Source organism: Alligator sinensis, unplaced genomic scaffold (genome assembly GCF_000455745.1).
Source record: "Alligator sinensis unplaced genomic scaffold, ASM45574v1 scaffold696_1, whole genome shotgun sequence".
Taxonomy (NCBI): domain Eukaryota; kingdom Metazoa; phylum Chordata; order Crocodylia; family Alligatoridae; genus Alligator; species Alligator sinensis.
Genome location: NW_005843186.1, coordinates 102,854 through 124,411, shown reverse-complemented (window position 1 = coordinate 124,411; position 21,558 = coordinate 102,854). Strand labels below are relative to the sequence as shown.

The 21,558-nt window shown below is 41.1% G+C and overlaps 1 protein-coding gene across 9 annotated transcripts in view; it reads left to right on the top strand.

Annotated features, from left to right (window-relative positions):
• PPFIBP1 (PPFIA binding protein 1) overlaps positions 1 to 21,558 on the top strand; it is a 183,965-nt gene that overhangs the window by 155,122 nt on the left and 7,285 nt on the right. For 7 of the 9 annotated variants that reach the window (XM_025194367.1, XM_025194369.1, XM_025194366.1 and 4 more), the window contains 10 exons: positions 747 to 776; positions 2,259 to 2,430; positions 4,666 to 4,698; positions 7,456 to 7,597; positions 8,030 to 8,158; positions 8,926 to 9,076; positions 10,493 to 10,604; positions 10,789 to 10,877; positions 16,689 to 16,811; positions 18,478 to 18,603. In XM_025194367.1, the coding sequence (XP_025050152.1) occupies positions 747 to 776; positions 2,259 to 2,430; positions 4,666 to 4,698; positions 7,456 to 7,597; positions 8,030 to 8,158; positions 8,926 to 9,076; positions 10,493 to 10,604; positions 10,789 to 10,877; positions 16,689 to 16,811; positions 18,478 to 18,603 (1,107 nt within the window). The remainder of the gene's footprint in view (positions 1 to 746; positions 777 to 2,258; positions 2,431 to 4,665; positions 4,699 to 7,455; positions 7,598 to 8,029; positions 8,159 to 8,925; positions 9,077 to 10,492; positions 10,605 to 10,788; positions 10,878 to 16,688; positions 16,812 to 18,477; positions 18,604 to 21,558) is intronic. The other 2 variants (XM_025194373.1, XM_025194374.1) reach the window with 1 other exon arrangement.

Sequence of the window (21,558 nt, the reverse complement as noted above, 5' to 3'; positions counted from 1 at the left end):
ATTCCTGCCCTGGGTCGGCTCACACCACTCTACCCCTTGCTGCACTCAGGAGAGTTCATGTGACTAATTATATCATTTTGAAAATAAACAGGCTCAGCCAAATTTCCTTGTCAAGTAAAGAAACTTGTTCTGCAAACAGGCTGTGAACAGTTTGCCTAAAAACTCCTGCAGTGGGCTGCTCATGAAGGCTAGTTCCACTCTTCTACTTGGGGAAGACAGGTGCAAGTCAACCAAAGCTCCATTGCAACAAAGAAGCCAAAGGCAGAACAGTCCTGCAAACTAAACTCTTATTTAACCCGAGAAAGGTTTCCCTCACAAGAGATTAGAAGTGTCCCAGTGATAGACAGTGAAAAATATTTTTCTTTTGTAACTGAAACTAGATGGGTGGGTCAGATTAGGGTTACGCTCTACTCACTTCCCCAGGATTCAGATAAAATGGTTCTGGTTTTGGCTTAATGCTGTTTGACAGAGCAGCAAAAAGGGAAAATATCTCCTAAACTATTGTTGCATTTCAGTGCCAAATAAGAACTATATTATGAAGCCCGTGGGGGATGATGTGTGTGTATAAAGGTGAGGGGGGGGAATAAAGAAGGGAGTTGATTGATTGGTAAGAAATACTGTCCCTGAGAGGTGTTTTTTGTTTGTTGGTTTTGTTTTGCTTAGAACTCAGCTACTTGTAACTGTAATGAATTAGAGATGCCTATTGTAACTAAGGTTTTAAACTTTCCTCAATCTTTCCCAAACAGGACATAGAACCTGTGCAGAAGCCAGAAGAGGTAATTTGTGTGCATCTTCATAAAGTCATGCAGAAGGTGGAATGTGTGTGTTTTTTTTCAGTAGCTTAGCTTCGTTAACCATTCGGTATCAACATTTGTAAGAGGGAGGAGCAGACCTGCAAATAAGGTGGTGTAGTGTGATTCAAAGAATATATTATTTTCTCCTCCATTTGTTCTGTGAGGTTTATTTCTTTTTTTCTCCCACTTCTTTTTGTCTCTTCACATGTGTCCCGTTTTTTCTGCCTGCCTGAGAATGATTAAAGTTGCTTACTAATTACTGTTTTTCTCCAAGAGCTCCTGCTTTTAAAATAGTGGCAAAGCTGGCCCTCCAATTTTATTGGTAGCTTTGTATTTTGAATTTTGTATCTTAGAAACCTTTCAAGTTCAAAGTATTGCAGTAAAGTGGTGCACTGGTGGCTGCCTACAAACTCATCAGGGGAGATCAACAGCAAATAGGTAGAGCCCATTTCTCCCCAGCACCACCTGGGGTGACAAGGAACAATGGTAATAAGCTGATGGAGAATAGGTTTAAGTTAGAGATCAGAAGACAATATTTTACAGTTAGGGTGGCCAAAATCTGGAACCAGCTTCCTAGGGAAGTGGTCTTCTCCCCTACCTTGGGCAAATTCAAGAGGAGGTTGGATGATCACCTGTCTGGGGTCTTGTGAGCCCAGCATTCATTCCTGCCTGTGGCAGGGGGGCAGGCTAGATGATCTGTTCAGGTCCCTCCTGACTCTAGCTACTATGAAACTATGAAGTGGCTAATTTTTTTTATGGTGGGTTCTATTAAGGAGTCAGCATTTGTGAGCAATTACTATGCAGTGATAGCTAATATGTGGCAGCTATTCACTGTTCTCTAATGAGGAAAGAATCATAGGTGCTACTTTTTGATGATGACTATGTCCTGTTAGTAAAAAAGGAATTGTCTGTGTCTGAGATGGATTTACCTCAGTCATCAGTCAGATGGCTAGAGAGAATGAAGTTAAAATAGCATATGGCTAAAAACTCAGAAAAGCTAACATCCTGATTAGTGTTACTCTACATTTTTAAAAATATCTGGTAGAGTTGGAGTGGTGTAGTTGTGATGGTCCAGGAAATACAAAAGAAACAAGTATCAAAACAGAAAGACTTTCTAATTTCTTGCTTCGCAGTGCTTCTACAGGCATCCATAGAAACTGAAAGCTAACGGGATGAGAGAGCTTGGAATCTAAAGACTGTGTGAAGATGTTTTTGTGTATTACCATATCTTACAGTGCCACCTTTATTACCTCAGAAACTTTGTAGCAGATGCATTTTACTCTTGTAAGGGCAGTCTAAATCATTCTAAATCCTGATCATATTCAACTGAATATCTTTTTCTATTTTTAATCCCACTGCCCTATTCTCACAGTGGACAAGCTGCCACATGGCTTTTCAGCATTCAGTGTTCTTTTTTGGAGCACTAATGCTGAGTCCTCAAGACTTGTTTCCCTGTCTGTTCAGAATAAAGCTCCAGCAGGTGGTGGTAAATTTGGAAACCTCCCTCCAAAATCCCCGACTCAAGGTAGCATCGGAGAGGAGGACGGTTTTGGCACACGTAAAGCCAGATCTTCATTTGGCCGCGGCTTTTTCAAGATAAAAAATAACAAGAGGACAGCAAGCGCCCCCAATTTGGGTAGGTACCATACACCTGAGTACCTTTTCAGGGTATTTTCAATAAGCGTCTTTTTTCCTAATTAGAAAGATTATCCATTGCAAATGCTAGTGGGCCAACCACAGTCTGATTCAAAGATATTTTTCCAAGTAGAAGTGCATTTCAAATAATGCAGAAACCAATAGCCACACCACAGCAGTGCAGGTACGGGTAGTCCTGCATTACTGTCTCAGACCAGTGGGTCCTGACCTTTCTGCGGTACTGGAATGTGCTGATTCCAAGTGTTAGTTTACGTTACAAAAATGCAACAATCAACCTGCATCTTTCTTTCTCCTGTTTTACCTTTATCTTAGAGTTAATGAGGCTCTTAGATGTTTGAGTAGAGAGAGTAATACAACTACCTTGCATACACATGCACACTGTATTTTAATGTATGTTTTTATGGATCGTTTGAATACTAATGATTGGGACTGGACTGAGGAAGGATACCCTTCTTGAAATTTCCATTTGTTTCTGTCACTTGGTAATACTTCCATATTGAAATGAAACAAGTAATACCTTAGACATATTGCAAGGAGAACTTAGGCAGCTTAGGGCACCTATCCACATGCCCAATGCCTGCTTCAATGCATTCTAATTACAATGTGTTGGAGCAGACTTGATTAATTGAGTCTGCTGGAGAGTGCTAATTAACACACTCCAAAAGTCTCAGCATCACATGTATTCAGTGTTCCCATGCTTCAAAATGGTGGTGGGGGTGCTTTATCTTGTTAATGCTTCAAAATGGTGGTGGGGGGGCTTTATCTTGTTCTGTGAGCTTTAGTTAAAGCACCCCCGCCTCCATTTTGAAGCACAGGGTGCTGAATACATGAGATGCTGTGGGTGCTTTAATTAGTGGCTTCCAAGAGCAGCTCTAATTAAAGCTCCCCATCCCCCTCCAACACTGGAACAGCTGTAAAGACGCCTATAGAGACATACCTGCAGTAGCACCTGTCCAAGAGCAGTCTTTCTATCCTTTTAATAAAAACACCAGCAAAATTTGTGCATCTGAAAGGCATCTACCCATGCAGAAGTTTAATTTCAACTTGAGAAGGGAGAGTATCTTCATCCTTCAGCTTAACTGAGTTTTAATTGTCACCATTTGGAGCAGAATAGACATTTGCTTTTATTACACAGAGGTCATGCCAGACCTTTGCTCATTGGAGATTATCCACGGGAGTAAATTATCAGGGGGAGAGGGCTGGGTTGTGTTGTCTCCATCACTGTCTAACCTGCACTTAGAAACTATCAAAGATGTTCCTCAAAAGAGGAGGGACAATAGCGACAGCTGGACCAAGACTGGACTGGTCTTGAGACCTTGGGCAGTCTCACAAGGAAGATGAACTATGCTGTGCTGAACCCAAATGAGCAGTGTCACCCTATTTTGGTTTGCCTTCATAGATAGGCACATGTTTTACTGCTGTGTTAAGAAGACTCTCACCGGCAAAACTTGTGTTACAGCAGCAGTGACAGATATGATCCAGCATCAAGTAATGGAGTTGTGTTACATGAACTCTTGAGGTCCCTTCCAGCTGTGTTTTCAATGATTCATTGATCCACAGCCATATTTTTCTTTCTCCCCCATATAATATAGAAATGTATTGGTCTGCCTGGAACAGATTTAGTGTCCATTTGGATGGTTAGACCAAACTGTCTCATCTCTAGTTGTAATCACTTCTTTGTCTGATCTCTGCAATGGAACAAAAAAATGCAGTTGTTAAATAAGCCTTGCAAACTGAAAGTGGTGGAGTCTCGTGGTTCCAGTAGAAGACAGAATGATGGGGTTTCTGGTCTTGTGTTTACTGTACGAATTGAGGAAAGTACCTTATTTTGTTTATGTTTCATTGGATCTATCCGTATAACTGATGTCATGATATTTGCCTCCCCTCACTGGTGTTTTGTGGGGAACAAGCGCAATGTATTATTAATAGAGATGCAGTATATTATTCTTTGTATGAGGACTGGAATCATCTGGATGTTTTCACCCTTCTTCAACATAACTTTTTCTGTTACTTTTTGGTGGTGGTGGGGAATGCGTTGGTGATGCTAATCTCTGTGGATTCAGTGCCATGTGTGATGCATGTGTCTATCATACTGCTCTCCCCTTGTCTTGTATTTTTGGTAATGTGAGTTTTGATATGTGTTTTACTTTGTCACTCTGCGTGTTCTCTCCCATTGTGCTGCTTGTGGTTATGTGCATTATTTGGATATCTGAAGATCGCAGTCGAAGTGCAAGCGCGCCTACCTTAGGTATAGTAGTCTTGCATGTCTGCCTGTATAAGTGCTACATAGTGATTGCTGCTAACAGCTGGTTTTGACCATGCACTCCTAAAGCAGAGCTAGAAACAATATCCATCACTAAAATAATTTTTTTTTCATGTAACATCTGCCCACTACTAAAAGTCTGCTGCACTGTTCCATGATAAACTTCTACTAATAAGATTTTGCAGGTAAAAGGTCACCTGTAAAGATTAACTTGCCTCTGAACACAAGTATACCCATTGACCCAAACAAGAAGTTAGGGAATGAAAGATAGTGGTTTAAGTTTACCTACATTTACAGAGGTAGCTATCCATTCTACTGACTGTTGTAGTAACTTCATGGTTTTTAAGGTCAATGTATCTGTCTTGTCATCCAATTTGGAGAGTCTGAAATGCAGTTTGAATCTTGAAAATACTGACCAGACTTTCCTTAAGCTAACCAGCACTGTGGGGAAAGATAGATAGTTTTTCTTTCTTGCTGAAATAATTAAGGAAGAAATGAATGTAACAAACTTAAGAGGGTTTTTGCAGAAAGAAAGGGAGACTGATCAGTTTAATCAGGTCATTAAATGCCCTTCTGGAAGGTGCTCAGATACTGTGCTGATGATTGGGGTAGAGCAACTGAAATGGAATGGAGCATTCTACCTTCATGTATGCACAAGTGACCTGACACCAGTTGGAGTAATTGAAAGCAGATGTGACTCTAGCAGATGGCAGCAGAAGTGGTCTCTCTTCCCTGTCCCAATCCCATTTGCATCCATAGTGTCGCTTTCATAAGACATCTATTCCAAAGTCTAGTGTGGTTTCTCCTCCCTGTCTTGACCCTATTGGTGTCCATAATGTCACTTCCATAAAGCTTCTGTTCCAAAGTGTAGTGTCAATGCTTGAAGAAGAACAAATGCAAGGAGCACTCATTCTAGAACCATACAATCCCTGCAAATTCATTCATCATTGTCTTGATAGTCACTATCAAGAATAGTGTTGAAATGTACAAGTTCTTTTCTCAGGCCATTTCTTTAAAAAGTGCTCACAAAGTAGCACTGTCCTCTTGTGACAGACTGTCCCATCTGGCTTTCAGTAAAGCTCGAAGTGCTCAGAAAACACGCACAAAAACAAAGGATATACCTTTGGCTGAGGCATCTAAACTTTGCCCAGCCAAGTGTCATGCTGGCTAGTTTTTAGGAATCATGGGACTGTCTGACATTAATTGGAGCCAGTGCAGCCACCTTCATCATTAGCTCTGAAGTGTAAGGGCACAGATACTTGCATAACATACTCCATTTTGACCCAAGTAACTTGAACATGCTGTATTGTGGTGGTGAGATTTATATCCCACCCTCTCCAGAGAGCCTCAGGGTGACTATCAATAAATTACAACCCACAAAGAAAAAAACCCAGTAGAGTCCCCAAATGGCACCCCAGAACTTGAAAACTCCATGCTTGCACTCCTACTTCCTTTGGAGAGGTCTATTTAAAAAAGAATATTTAAAAAAATGGGGCCTGTAGGTTTACACCTAAGTGAAAGGTAAGGAAAGTATCTACAAGCTGCACCTATTATAGGTCTCCATTTGGCTGCATTTTAGTCATGGCTGTTTCACCTAGACAAACTCATGCAGTAAGTTTATGCTTGTTACTTGCTCTTTTGTTGTAAGCTTCCTTTTATCAAATACGTGACGGTAAACAAACTCCTTCTGCTGATTTTCTTTGCTCTGGCACTTGCTAGTGCATCTCCGCTTAAGTAGAATGTTAGATTCTTCAGTTGTGTCTTTTTAAACTGTCTTTTCATTTTTATAATTGTGTCAACTACATTCTTGAGACAGCATCCTTTCTGTTTGCCCTGACTGGCTGTGAAGTCTTAAGAGGGATAGAGAATCTTTTTATTTTTAAAGACCTAACGTGATAATTATGGATGGAGTAGTATCCGTAAGCAGGAAAAGATACTGGATACATTCATCCTGTGACTTAAAAAAGAAACAGTGGTTTTTAGTCTGAACAAAGCCCAAAAGATTGTGGTGCATGCTTGTAAAAAGAGCAGAATGTTCCACCATATGCAGAAGAATAAATGCTGTCTTTTCCCATTAACATTCTTGAGATGGAAGGAGTTGGTGGTTAGAATTTACTCGATGGACATCTAATGAGATGCTGCATTTTGTGACAAAGGGATGTCGGTAAGAAAGATTTCTGTAGTGCTTAGGGCACCCTGGAGCTTACTCTGCCATGCTATTGACCTGCTGCAGAGCTCCCTGTGCCTCAGCTTAGCCAAGCAAAATGGCTATAGTAACAATTCTTGAACAGGTGCTTAAAGAACATGAAGTATACATTTTGTATATTGCCAGTTTGTAAGTACAAGGTGTAGACAGGAACATGGGCAACTGGTGCCTCCCGTGTCGGGGGGGCACCAGATTGCTGACCAGGGGGGCCCCCCAGCAGCAGATCACCAAGTGCGGAACCACCAGTGGCAAAACCAGAAGTACACTTCTGCCGACACTTCAGGTTTTGCAGCTGGCACTTCCAGGGGATGCATGGCCAATCTTAGGGGGTACACATGCACCCATGTGCACCCCCTACACATCACCAGTGGACAGGAACATGTTTTTAGGTGTTGTCTCTTTTGGACCGCCTCTACTTTTAAATTGATGGTTTACTTCAATTCTGGCGAGAGTTGGATTCAGCAGTGTGTTCATAGAGTGTAATGCAGGCAAAGTACTGCAAAGGTGAAGTGTTACTGGCGTTTGTTTTCTAATAGCTGAAACAGAGAAGGGATCTGCAGATCACTTGGATCTGGCTGGTTTGTCCCCTCAGCCAAAAGAAACCGATAGTGTGCAACTGTCTCCACCTTCACCTGACTCCAAAAAGAAGGCCAGAGGAATCAAGAAATTATTTGGAAAGTAAGTAAACTATGAGAGGTGATCATCCTTGATGGCTGCATCACTAGAGGGATTGTCAGGAGGACACAGACACCAGAAACCCAGCTCAAGCTGGATATGGGCAAAGTGTTTGCCATTTGAAAGCTGCTGAGTGAAATAAGCTGCTGGTCTCAGTGTAGCAACTAGTGAATAGCTGTCCTTCTTGTAGTCTCCCCAAGGCTTAGCATGTTTTTGGTGCTTTCTGGTTCTCACTCATCCTTTCTGCACCCTTCCCCTCCTACCCCCCCGGTCTAGTAGCTGTAGTGTAGTGTGACCAGTGTGTGGGCAAAACGGCGAAAAATGGTTTAGTTCGTGGTTTGTCAGTATATTCTGTGGTTGCGATAATAGAGGAATTGGTTTTGCTGTTATCATGTGTGATACAGTGTTAAATAGTGCTTTCCCTCCTTTGTTTAGACTCAGAAGAAGTCAGTCTACCACATTTAACCCAGAAGATATATCTGAGACAGAGTTCAAAAGAGGAGGGACAAGAGCGACAGCTGGACCAAGACTGGGCTGGTCTCGAGACCTTGGACAGTCTCGCAAGTAAGATGAACTATGCTGTGCTGAACCCAAATTTGCAGTGCCACCCTATTTTGGTTTGCCTTTATAGAAAGGCATGTATTTTACCACTGTGTTAAGACGACTCTCACCAGGCAAATCTTTTGTTATAACAGCAGTCATACTGGTAGTCAATAGGCACACCCAGATTCTAGGGATGTTGCCCTTTTGGAGAGCGGGGCCAGGAATTTAAGTGTGGCCTCAGCAGTGAAGTTCATGTGGGTATGCTGTGTGCCTGTACCTGAGGGGTAGCCTCAGTAGTGGAAGTTTGGTGTACATGCATTCAGGGAGAGAGACAAAGGGAACTGTTCATGAGTGTCAGCCCACATGCATTTCAAGCAATGCTTCATTCATTGTCATTAAACCAAAGCTTGATATGGTTCCCTTTCCTTATCTTCTAGTACACTGGAATGTCTGTGGGGATTGTGAAGCTACTACTATGATATACAGAATATTTTAGTAATATTTTAAAGATTAAGCCATCCTGAAGCATGAGGCTGCTCCTGCAGCATGGTTGTCATTGGGCCTACGGATTGGCCAATCTTAGGGTCCCATTTTGCTAGGTGTGGCGTCTAATAAATGTATGTAATACATAGTCCGTGGCCCAAAGGGCTTACAAGACCAAAAAAAAAAAAAAAAAAAAAGCACAGATGCAGACTCTCCCAGCTATGGTCGTAGCTCTTAAACCCCTTTGAATTTGCAATATTTTATTTTTCTAATAACATTTTGAAAGCAGTTGTCCCCTGCTTTAGTGACCTGGATATGCCATTTGCTAAATGGACAAAGGAGAAAGTTTGCAACTGGCTTCAGGACCAAGGTTTGGGTTCATACATAAATAATGGCAAACACTGGATACTCTCTGGGCAAACCCTCTTGCAAGCTTCTCAGCAAGATCTGGAAAAGGTAAGAAGTTAAAAGAAATATTTATATTGAAGCAAAAGTAAGCTTTGCATTTGTGTATCTAAATTAGGGCTATTCAGTGCAAAAATTAAAAGATGGAAATATAAAATAGATTTATAAAATAGATTTGTCCTTACTACTGATAAAAATCAGTTTTACACTCCTGATTTATTATTAATATTTGGTGGCAAGTTAAAAAATGTGCCCTTGAGGTTAATTAAATGTGTGGTCTAACAGCAGTAGTCTGTTGGCACATCAACCTATTTTCCATACCAGACATTTAAATCACTTTGTTAGAATAGAGATTATGGTCTTGGCTCTCCTGTTATAAATAACTGTGTAAGGTGGGTGTAAAAGGCAGTTATGATGATTTGGTAGCAGTTTGTCTTCACTCAGCTCAGGTGAGAATGACAGTGTAAGTGCAATGCCCTAGAATCAGATTCTCAGTGTGTATAATTATGAAGTTAACTGTGCCTCAGCTTTTAAACTCTGTAGTGGAGGGTGAGGACCTTGTTATTTGTTAGAGTTTATTTCGATCCAAAATGAAGCCGTGTTGAATAGTTAGTAATTTTAGTTGTCAACAAACAAGAAAAGCAAGCCTGGTGTCGGCATCCTCAGGAGATATAAAATGTTGAATTAGCCCACTAGTTATACCAAACTGACATTGGAAAGCATTGGTGTGGACCTTAAGGTGTCAGTGAAGCATTCTGTTTCAGGTGTCAGTGAAAGTCCTATATTTGCAAAGGTCCTGTGACAGCTGCACTTGCAGTAGAACTGGGAATGGGAAGCAGTTGTTTTTTTTAATGATTTAATACATTTGATAAATAACACCTATAGAACACTTTGTTTTTCAGAGCACATTATGGCTATTAACTAGTTAATTCTCACAGTTTTCTTTGCCTAACTGCAAGGTATGCAATTAAATGCATTGAACCTTAAAATATTATGTTGACTACTATAATTTAGTATGATTTAGCATGCTTTCCTTATACCGTGTAAGATTACTGGAACTAAATTAAAGTATCATAATGCACTAAACCCTAAATAAGTGGCCCGGTTTTCAGAAGGGTTGGGCACTGGCTTTCTGTTGACATCCAAAGGCATAATGGGTACTCTGCAAACATTAGACTATGCTCTTTTAGGTACTTCATTATGGATTTAGGTTTCTAACTGTAGATACAGATTTAAGACCAAATTCTGTCCTCTGATACATGTGCTCATTACTTATCCAAGGACAAGCTTTTGTCTTGTATTGTTAGGATTGAAGTACTGATTTTTTTATTTATTTTTTTATTTATGTATTTATTTATTTTTGAAATGGTAAAATGTTTTCCAGCTATTCTTACTGTTTTGATTCTCAGCAAATCGTTGTGCAATTAAACTGGAAATTAAGGGGTTGATGATTCTTTATCTTTGCAGGAACTTGGGATAAAGCATCCACTCCATCGAAAAAAACTTCAGCTTGCTCTTCAGGCACTCGGGTCTGAAGAAGAAAACAATCATGGAAAACTGGATTATCACTGGGTCACCAGTAAGATTTTATTCCATCCTAAAATATTAGTATCCCAAGACAATGGCTGGGGGCTTAGAACAGAAGGGGACTTGGGAGTTTTGTGAACACCTGAGAGTAAAAAATAACATGGAGAGTATTGATTAACTACATAAGTGCCCTTAGTCCAGAGATGGTTTGACATAGTAATATGTTTGTTTTGTAGGGTGGTTGGATGATATTGGACTTCCCCAGTATAAGACTCAGTTTGATGAAGGGAAGGTGGATGGTCGAATGCTGCATTACATGAGTGTAGTAAGTAAATAGCATTTTTTTCTGGCATCTATTTTTTTTTAAATGCACAAATGACAGTTCAGAGCGGCTCATCAGAGACTAAACAATTATGTGGTAACTATTTGAGCTTAAATTGTATCCCTGTGCAGGGATGTCTATGCCTGCCCGAAGTCATGCTTGGAAGGTTTCAGGTCAGATGTAAATACCTTGTGGTGGTTCTGTATATGAATGACTTTCACAGCATGTGACCAGAATTGTAATATGGAGGATAACCATTATGAAAAACTGGGAGGATGAATTCCATTTGCTTTTACAAAACTGAGAATGATAAAAATAACATTGTGCATGAAATCCTGTTTAACAGAAAGCTTTCTGTTTGTCTTCTGTAAGTTCAAGTTGGTTGAATTTTCTATAACCCATTCCACATATCTGATAAATAACAGCAGGGTAGAGCTTAATAGAGGTCAAGCTGTCATGGTATAAAATCAGATACTCCTGTATTTGTCTGTATCCTCTGATAGTGATGTGTGTTGCTCCTCTTCAGTGGAATATGTGCAGTATTATGCTGACCATAGCAGCTGTGCTAGATAAATGCTAATAGTACTTCACGTGTGTGTGTGTTAAGGATGCCATACGTCCAGGTTTTCCTGGGCATGACCTCTTTTTGGGTCCTCCCATCTCTGTCTGGGTGTTTTTTAAAATATGAACAAATGTGCGGGATTTTGCTCTGCTCAGTAATGAAGTTTTTCCCAGCACCTGTGTGTGGCAGGGATGTGTGGAGAGCATGGGTGTGAGAGTTGGTTGGGGAGGAGGGGGGCTGGGCACAGGGGTTGCAGCAACACAGGGGAGGCACCTGCCCTTCCAGTGGGGGAAGGGGGTGATGGCCCTTCAGGGGCAGTAGGGAGCTGTGTGGCTGGGCCTGTGGCACTGGGGCTGGTGCCTGTGCTCACAGGGGTGGGGCAGCTGGGAGATGCAGGGATTGCCCACCCCTCCCCCACCCTCATCCCCTGCCTGGCAGGATCTGGTGATTGTGGGGCTTTTTTTTTTGTGCTGGGACTCTGGGGCCGCATGGGGCAGCCATTGATGGGACTAGGAGAGTGGGTGGGGGATGGGGCCTGTTCAATTCAGCCGAATTGATTCAGGATAGTGATTCAAATCACCGTCCCCCAAATTGGCTGAATCCAAATCAGAAGCGAATACTAGCCACTTTGGACAGGCCTACTAGGCAACTAACTCACATAGGCATGTTTATATGCTCCACTTGGCAATGAATAGGTGTGTATCTGTCTTTGCCATGGGTGCGTTTTTCTTCACAGTGAATTAGCTGTCTGATGCCTTAGTAGTATTTGGAAGAATATACTAAATGCTTGGGGTTTTTATATTTATGTCCCTTTTTTTTTTTTGTATTTGGGCTATCATAGATTATTTGCTCCTGCTATTTAAACTGGTCTTAAAGGAATAGGGCTAACAGGGTCCCAGGGAAAGCTATGTTAAATTCTGGAGGAGCTTAATAATGGTGTAAATTGCATGAGGGGCCAAAGCTAATCAGTAGATATAGGTTGCAGAATGGTATAATTTGCATTGTTTGGCAGTCAGTGGAGGTTTGGGAAAAATCTTAATTCACAGACCAGGTAAAGAAAGCAGAGCTCTATAACAGAAACCATCCCTTTCTAATAATCGCTTTTCTAGATACATCTTTTGCTATAACAAGGATGATCAGGAGTATGGAGCAGCTGCCATGTTAGAGGAGATTGAAAAGATGGAGTATTCAGTACGGAAAGGAGAAGGTTGAGGGGGAACAATAGAGCTGTATAAGATAATGAAGAGTGTGATTAAGGAACTGTCATTCACTGACTCCCAAAATATATGAACTAGGAGGTGACTTTTGAAAGTATCAGGACATAGGTTTACAACAAACAGGAGGAAGTACTTTTATGCAGCATGTAGTTAACTTGTGGAAGCTTACTGGATCCTCTAGCATGGTGAGGACTGTCTTAAAAACCATGATAAAACTAAAATTAAAGGGGAACATAGTATGTGCCATACTGGGTCAAACCAATGATTCATCTAGCCCAATATGTTGTCTCCAGCAGTGGAAAGTAGTAACTGCTTTAGAGCGACAGCATATGATGGGGCATATCTAGAACAATTCATTCTCTGTCGTGCTCTCCCTGGCATCAACCATTGGTTTACATGGAATATAAGAGAATACATTCCTGACTATCCAATTTAATAGCTTCCAATGGACATGCCCTAAATTAAATTTTTCTAATCTTTTTAACCAAATAAATTTTGAACAGATAAGTTAAGTTTTGTGATTTTCCCCCCCCCCCCAAGTTCATTTGAACTTCAGATTCACAATCAAACATTTCTGGAATGTTCTTGTTTTTAAACCCTACCCCCCCAACCCATTATTTGAAATCAAACAGCAGGCTTAGGCTTCTATGAAAAAACTAAGCTTTCTATAGAGATTTCTGTGATCCATTAATATACAGGTGGCTAGTGGCTAGAACATTTTCTGTATAACAAAAATATACATAGGTGTTGGGAAATAAATGAACTCAGTTTGACTACTGGCATAAGTATGTGCAACTCCACCCAAATCAGTGAAGTTGCACATATTTCTACCAGCAGTTAATTTAGCTTTAGGATCTAAACTGAACACACACATTTCATAGCCCAGTTATGGGTTGAATATGCAACCCTATGCTAGATGGCTTCTGATTTTGACTGCTTAATTTTTTAATAATGCACAAGCATTATGATTCTAATAAAAAATACCCATTATAGGCATGGTTTTCTGTTTGGAAATTCAGTAGCTGTGTGAGAGTTTTATAAAGCCTGGCTAAGCATAATGCATACAACTCTAGAGTTTAATAAGCATCCCATTTGTAGGGTGTGAGTGAAAGAGCATAATTATTATTCTGTTCTTGATGTGTGAAAATTCTGAGGGTAGATGTTGAAATGAATGCAGATATAGAAAAGGCAAGTGCGATTTTTCACACTCTGCAGATTACAAACTTGTAAGTAGATCAGGGTCTGACACTGCGTAAGAGTGAAAAACGCTCACCCCTGAAAAATGGATTTAGAATTCTGTACCTCATGTTCCATCATCTGGTGTTTGTGCTTGGACAAGTGAAATGTTTTAATTCCTTTCCTCTGGAAGTTGCAGAGAAAAGCCTTGTCTGTTCCCTCATAATTGTAAGCAGGTTTAAACAATTTTAAACTCAAAATACTCCAGGGAAAACTTTCATGGAGTCCAAGCAAAATCATAGACAAAGCTACCTTCTGCAGTCCCAAAGTGACTTGAATTGGTTACTGAAGTTCAAATCCACATCAGAACTATAGAGGAAGTACACTTTAGAGCAGGGGCAGGCAATTATTTTGGGTGGAGGGTCACTTACTGAGTTTTGGCATGCTGTTGAGGGCCACATGGGTGGCCCCTGGTCACTATCTTGTGACTGGAAGTCCCGCCTCCTAACCCTTGACCTTTGCCACCAGAAGTCCTTCCCTTGCACCCGGAAGTATTCCTTTTAGCTAGGGGATTTGTCATCTTGGAACCAGAAAAATACTAAATTATATTCTAAAAAGCGATCATCTACAAGATTCATTAATTTGATTTCAAAAAATATTTTTTGTCCTGGTTTACACGTGTTTGTATGTTGTACATAGAGGTGATTGCACAGCAGCTTAAAATGAAGTTTTACTCTTGTATATTGTGGGGGAAGCTTGAGGGGGTGGGTATTGGTTTGTAAGGAGCTGTGAGTGTGTAAGTATGTGGGGTATGGATGTGTCTGTGGGGGGTGGATAGGTGTGGGGGTGTGGGGTGAGGGAGCATGTGGGTGTGTATGTCGATATGTGGGGTGTGGATAGGTATGGGGCTTGTGGGTGTGTATGGGGGGAGGGTGGCTGGGGTGTATGAGTGGGTGTGAATGTGGGGGTCTGCATGTATGGCAGTGTGAGGGAGGGTGTGGGTACATGTGTCTGGTGGGATGTGCATGTGGGGCTCACCCCATGAACACACGCACTCACACTGTCTCTCCCTCCCTGCGTGCTTTCGCTCGCTCGCTCTCTCTCGCTCTGTCCCTCCCTGTGTGTGTGTGTGTGTGTGTGTGTGTGTGTGTGTGTGTGTGTGTGTGTGTGTGCATATGCACACTCTCCCACTCCTAGCCCTGGGGCACTGGCACAGACCCTGTGCTTCTGATGTCCAGTGATGCAGCTGGGAGCCACGTGGTGCTGCAGTAGTGTGGGGGCAGGAAAGCAGGGAAATGGCTGGGGGTGGGGCAAGGCTCGGCTGCTGGGTCCTGTTGCCAGCTCCCCCTGGGTCCTACTGCCCCTGGCTTCTGTCATCTTTGACAGGCAGCCAGGAGCAGATAAATATTAATTTTCTAATTTTTTTTAGGGCCCCGTGGGCTGGATAGAATGGCCTGGTGGGCCAGAAGTGGCCCGCGGGCCATATTTTGCCCACTCTTGCTTCAGAGCAATGATTCTCAACCAGGGTGTTGATGGCACTCTGCAGTAACTTGAGATCTCTTTTAAGGGTCCTGTGGGGTACCACACAATGGTATTACTGTTAGGTGTGCAAGCATGAGTCACAAGATAAACCCAGAGGTTTCAACTACAAATCCATAATGTTAAAAACATTCTGACTGGTTGTGATTTTTCGGAGTTCTTTGCAATAAAAGAATTGTTCTGTTGTTTTCTAAAGTCAGAAATAGAGTGAAAAGTAAGAGCTGACATTTTCCTAAGGCTGCCTTGACTCTGAGGGGTACCTTGAGCCTATCAAAGGGTGCCCTAAATCTAAAAAGTTGAGAACTGCTGCTTTAAAGAAAGTGCAAGGTCCTTTGATATCACCAGTTCTCCTTGTGCAGGGAGCATTGCTCTTTCATTTTACTTGAAAGGAATTCAGCTGTCATTTTTAATCACCTTTCTGATGTGTTGCTCACATCTAAAGCATTTTCTGAAGTGTGAATTCAGACTTGCAGAATTTAGTTCTCTTTTTAGCCATCAAACAGCTGTTACATGGTGGGGAGATCATTGTTCAGAGGTGAGAGAACAGCTCAGCCTTCATCTGGTTCACTAGTTTGCTTATCTAAGGGACTGACAGCAGCCTACCCTTTTTAGGCTACTAAAAGAAATTAAACTGAGTTAAGTTAAACTGAACTAAGACCACTAAATGACTTCACATACACTTTCAACAACCTATTCAAATAGCTGTTTCTTTTCCTCATTGAGCTAGAGGTGAGTGCCCATTGCCACTCTTCTGAACCATCCTGTTTCTCACTAAAAGTATTTGGAACATATTTCTCAGGTGGTTTGAGGCATGAGGGATTTTTAGTGATCAAAGTTCATCTTTCTTCTCATGGAGAACTCATTTTTCACCAAAGCAGTGTGGGTGGATTTTTTTTTTTTTTTACATGAACAAGCTTGATTGGATTGGATCAAAATTCAGTATGATCTTGATATTATTCTATGCTCAGAAATCTAGATATTCTCAGGTTGGATTGATGATAGCAAGGTGTCACACCCGCTCTTTTCTGATGTTTCCCAGAATCCTTTGAGCTGACATCACTATTTTGAAGGAAGTTGCAAAGCAGCTGGCACAAACCATCCTGGGAATTTTTTGGGGGGAGAAATATAGAACTCTCATTATCAGGTGAAATTTTTATATTTAAAAATGAATACAGAGAGGAGCTATCCCTGCATTTCTTTGATGTAGCACCTTAGGCAGACACTGAAAACCACCTTCTCAGAAGGAGTTTTAGTATAAATATCAGTAATTAATGCTGTGTATGGGGATTAATTTTTTAAAACTCTTTTCACTGTTCACAGGATGATTTGCTGTCCTTGAAAGTTGTTAGTGTTCTCCATCACCTTAGCATCAAAAGAGCCATTCAGGTCCTGAGGATAAACAACTTTGAACCCAACTGTCTGCGCAGAAGGCCGTCGGATGAGGTACCTCTTTTAAGGGAAAGCTAAATCATGAAGAGCAATCCTCTGATTTTTTTTTTCAGACAAGTTATTCTGACTCTACCACCCCACCAGTCTTAACCACAGCTATCTATCTATGCCTTTTCTTATCTACACCATTTTCTTTTCAATTTCATGTTCTGCCTTCCACATCTAGAATACTGGCTTCTTTTCTCCTCCTTCCACAAGTTATAGAATCACTTTCTATTGCCAGATCTCCCATTTCTCTTTCTAGTTTACAACTGACTGTTTCTAGAACATAGTATCTGATGCACTGTTTTAAGAAAAGTAGTGCCACCTGTGATCTAATTGCCTTGAGCTTTGGTGTACACTTCTTTACTTAACCTCTGGCCTGTGAGCTAGTTCCACAAGGCCATGTTGTCTGGCCTGTGGGTCTTCTCACAGGTCCAAAAATTTGGCAGCGTGGAAGTGGTAGCAGTGCTAGTTGTCTCTCCCCTGCTGCAAAATTTCTGGTTCTGACTCTCAAACCAAAGCCAAATGTGGCATCTGGCCTGCAGACGTGCTCTGCACCATTCATCTAACCTGTGGACCCAAAAGGTGGAGCATCACTGCCCTAGAGTAAGTGTCAGCAGCCTATGGATCCTTGGACGTGGGCTGTGGGTGCTCTCTCTGTCCTGCTGTGGTGAGAAGCATTGGCTGCAGCTGCTCTTGAGCACCTGTCTCTGACCTGAGGTGGGTCATTTTGGCCCACAGTTAGAAAAAAAATTGCTTACTGCTACCCTAGGACTTTATGAAATTTTAATATATAATTTTCTTGGGTTCAACACTATAATCAGATATTATCTTGGGCTACTGCTATAGGATTGTTTGCTTTAGAGGTAGCTTGCTCTCAAAATAGAATTAGGACCCTATTGTAAGGCCATTGGAGCTCAAGGTTCATATTCATCATGTCTTTGCAGTAGATACATATAGCAGCAATAGATACATATAGCAGCTCTCCTGAGATACCAGATTCATCATGCTGTGGTGAATCACAACTAATTCCACTGGAAGTGATAGCAGTATATACCTATGTAAGAGATTGTGCTCAGAAACATAGTGCCGTGTTACTTTACAGCACTTGAGGTGTGTTAAATGGAGCGGAGAGTGTGTTATCCTCTAGCTAGTCAGCTCTGTGTGCATTGAGCAGCTCAGTGCTGTTCTAGAATTCATGCAGCAGTATAAGCATTCCAAACTTTTATCTGATGTCCTGATCTAAATTGGTTGATTTCACACTGCCTTGCAGGATTCACTGCCTTGTAGGAAGCTTCTGGTTAATTTCCCATCACACTAACACGATAATCAGCTGGCTTTTATGATCTGTGTATTTCAGTAGTGATGCTAGAATGTGTAAATAATGCTAAGATGTTGATGATTAGTCAGAAGGAGTCAGCAGCTAAGGAGGGTGGAGAAAGAGCATTTAAACATATCAGGAATCTTGCTGGCTACTGCCTAATACTGCATCTCGATGAAGATATAGACTCAGAGTTTTCACAGAGTTTGAGGAGGCAGTTGAAGTTTGATCTAGGCACATTTGAATGTGCCTTTGAGGACAGAAGGTTTGCTAAAGCAGAGGACAGGGGTGGGGAAGGGTTTGAATTAAAGACAGGATAAAAAAGTCTTCGTAAGTGCAATCTCTTCCTGTCCACAGAATAACATCACGCCATCTGAAGTAACTCAATGGACAAATCATCGTGTGATGGAGTGGTTACGTTCAGTTGACCTCGCAGAATATGCCCCTAATCTGAGAGGGAGCGGTGTGCATGGTGGACTGATGGTAATAATTTTAGTGTTTCATTTTGTAAATTAAAAAAAAAAAAAATCTGAACTCTAAGGCCCCAGTATACTTTACATTTATTGTGCCTGTAACCAGTTATGGGCACAATAAATTTAGACATGCTACACATACAAAATAATTACTGCAAAATAAAAATGGCCAGGCAGCAACAAAAATGGCCAGCCAGCTATCAAGATGTTGCTTGAAAAATGTAGTACTTTTTAAAGCTGATTTCTACTAAGCTTTAATTTGAATACGTGGCATGTCACACATCATGTGATAGGTCTTAACTGGGTCCTCCGGCATCTCAAGGTACTCTGCTCTATCCCCCACCTCATTGTGAGCCACCTCTCTGCTGATGATTAACTCATTGTCAGTGTCAGCATGAGGAGGGAGGTCAACATTAGGACTGTGACAGCCTCACAGTCCTGATACCAAAACGGGGGGTAGGAAGAGCAGATTGCAAGATTCCCTGGTGAGGGAAGCCGAGGAGTTCTTCAAGCTAGAAACCTGGAAATGTCTGAGCTGAACAGCTTTTCCTGCCTTGCCTCAGAGCCCTCCAAGAGATGTGGTGTAAGGCATTTTAAAATGTAGGGGTTCCAGGGAGCCAGGCTGAACAAGTGCTTTTTAGATGCCCTGGGGACAGGGATGCCAAGATGAGGGACCAGGACCTCGATCCTCGAGCCCTGGGACTTTTAAAACCTGGACATGCAGCTGGGCAGTTCTGGGCCTCTTAGCTGATTGTTAGACCAAGCTCCAAAGAGTCTGGAGTCTCAAACCTACCCTGCATCCTGGTCAGGGTGGACCGTTTTAAACCAAGGTGATTTAAATCATGATTCAAATCACCAAGAGAGAACCCTGATTTAAATAATTGATTTAAAGCTTCCCACTATTTCTTCACATATTTCTTAAACAGTAGTGCAAATGTGATCACTAAAACATGTTAATTTACAACTCAATACAGTATTTTACAACATCTGTCCTTAAACTCTTTTTTTTTTAATTTTCAAATATTAATATTTTCTAATATTGTCTAACAGACGAGTCATCACAACACTAAACTTCCGCTGTCCTTAAAACTTCTACAACTAGATCTCATCTTTCCCATGCCCATTGTCATTTTTATTCATAGACTGAAACAGAAATATGAGTTTTCCTGCTTTTTCAACTCCCAGTTTCTTAGCTTTGAGTGAATAATACCAAACGATGAAAATATTCTCTCTGTGCCTGCAGAAGAAGCTATTGCTGTGAAAAGTTGACTTGGCAACAAGGAATTCTGTTTCAAGGTGCCTGGCTAATGATTTCTACCAATTCAGGAGAGTGACTTTGTTCAAAACAACATGTACTGTTTAAATAGTTCCCCTCCAGCCCTGAAATTTATTATGACTGGCATAACTGAGGAGTGATTTTGAGATGCTCATGCCATGGCAGCAGCATCTTTTTCAGAAGTTAGGCATCTACCTTTATATCTGGGGTTGAGAATGTTCACAAGAAAATGTGGTGAAGTTAGTGCTTGATCTATTCACTTCTTTATTGCCTGCAGTTTAACTTTCTGGTTAGGTATTTCTTTCTGGTTAGGTATTTCTTCCTTCAAGAGATATTGAAGTGCCTTCCAAATTTCGACAGCATCAGCAATGCAGCAACAGTCTCTCTGAAGTTGTGGATATAGGCTTCAGTATATTGAGCATATCCTCTACATTCCTCTTTAATCCAATGTTAGATACTTTGGATGAGATGCTTCCACCTATTTTATCACTGTTTTCTTCACAAATTTTATGAGAATAGGCCAGTTCTTAATAAATTGTTCAAAGCAATCAACCACAGAATTCCATAGAACATCTTGAGGCAGAATTAGTTTGGATCCTCCTGCTCTCTTCAGTGAAGCAAAATGGTTGTTATGGAAGTATTTTGCAACATCAACAACATTTTCTTTTATTCCTGGAGAAGTACTTAAGTCTTTGGCTAAAAGATGCATTAAATGGGCACTGCAGCCATATGTTGTTAAGGAGCATCCTTCCATTTCTTCTTCTAAGTATCTTCTCATCTTTGCCACATTTGCAGCATTGTGGCAAAACTGTGCACGTGACATGAATTTTTGTTCACAGTTTATTACAGCTTTCACTGCCACTTTTAAAAAATATTCTGCTGTGTGGGCAATTCCTGATGTATCTGTTGTTTCTGAAAGCTACGCAGCCCCATCTTCTGTTGTCACACAGGCACATATTACTGGATCATTGTGTACATTGCTCCACCCATCAAGGCAAATTTTCCCCTCAGTATTTCTTGCCCACACTTCAAGTTCCTTCTCATATGCTGTATCTAGCAACCTTCCACTAATGTCTGCTCTACCAGGTGGAGTGTAGCCTGGTTGTAGGGACTCAACCATGTTAATGAAGTGTTTATTGTTAACAATGTGAAAAGGAGAATTTGTGGCATAAATGAACCAAGCAATCTTTCATCTACGGTGTCTTGGTATTTGCTGGTCCTTACTACAAACCCACCCATGGTGGTGGTTTTACTGGATGATTGAAATCTTTTGCCTGCTACTTGACACTGTTGTCTGAAATGCATTTAGTTTAGTTGCAGCATTGCTGCTAAAAGTTCCAACGGATGACTCTGAAGTTGTTGCAGATAGACAGTCAAAGTCTCTTATGCTTAAATGGGATCCTGAAACAAAAATGATTTTTGAGTAGTTATTCTTTTCAGTTCTTCTGACTCTATTATTCAGTTAATCATTTACATTTTTTTAGCAAGGATGCAGATCCGATTCCAAATGACCAAAAAAGCTAAGACTGACAGCACTTAGAGTGCACTTAATTTTGGAGTAAGCCCCATTGAACTCACTGACACTTCCGTTTTTTGAGACAACAAGTATAGGATGTGGTTCCTTTGGGAAAGCTTGAGTTATGCTGAAATAAAATAGGGAATAGGCTTATGGCATCACCATTATGGTCT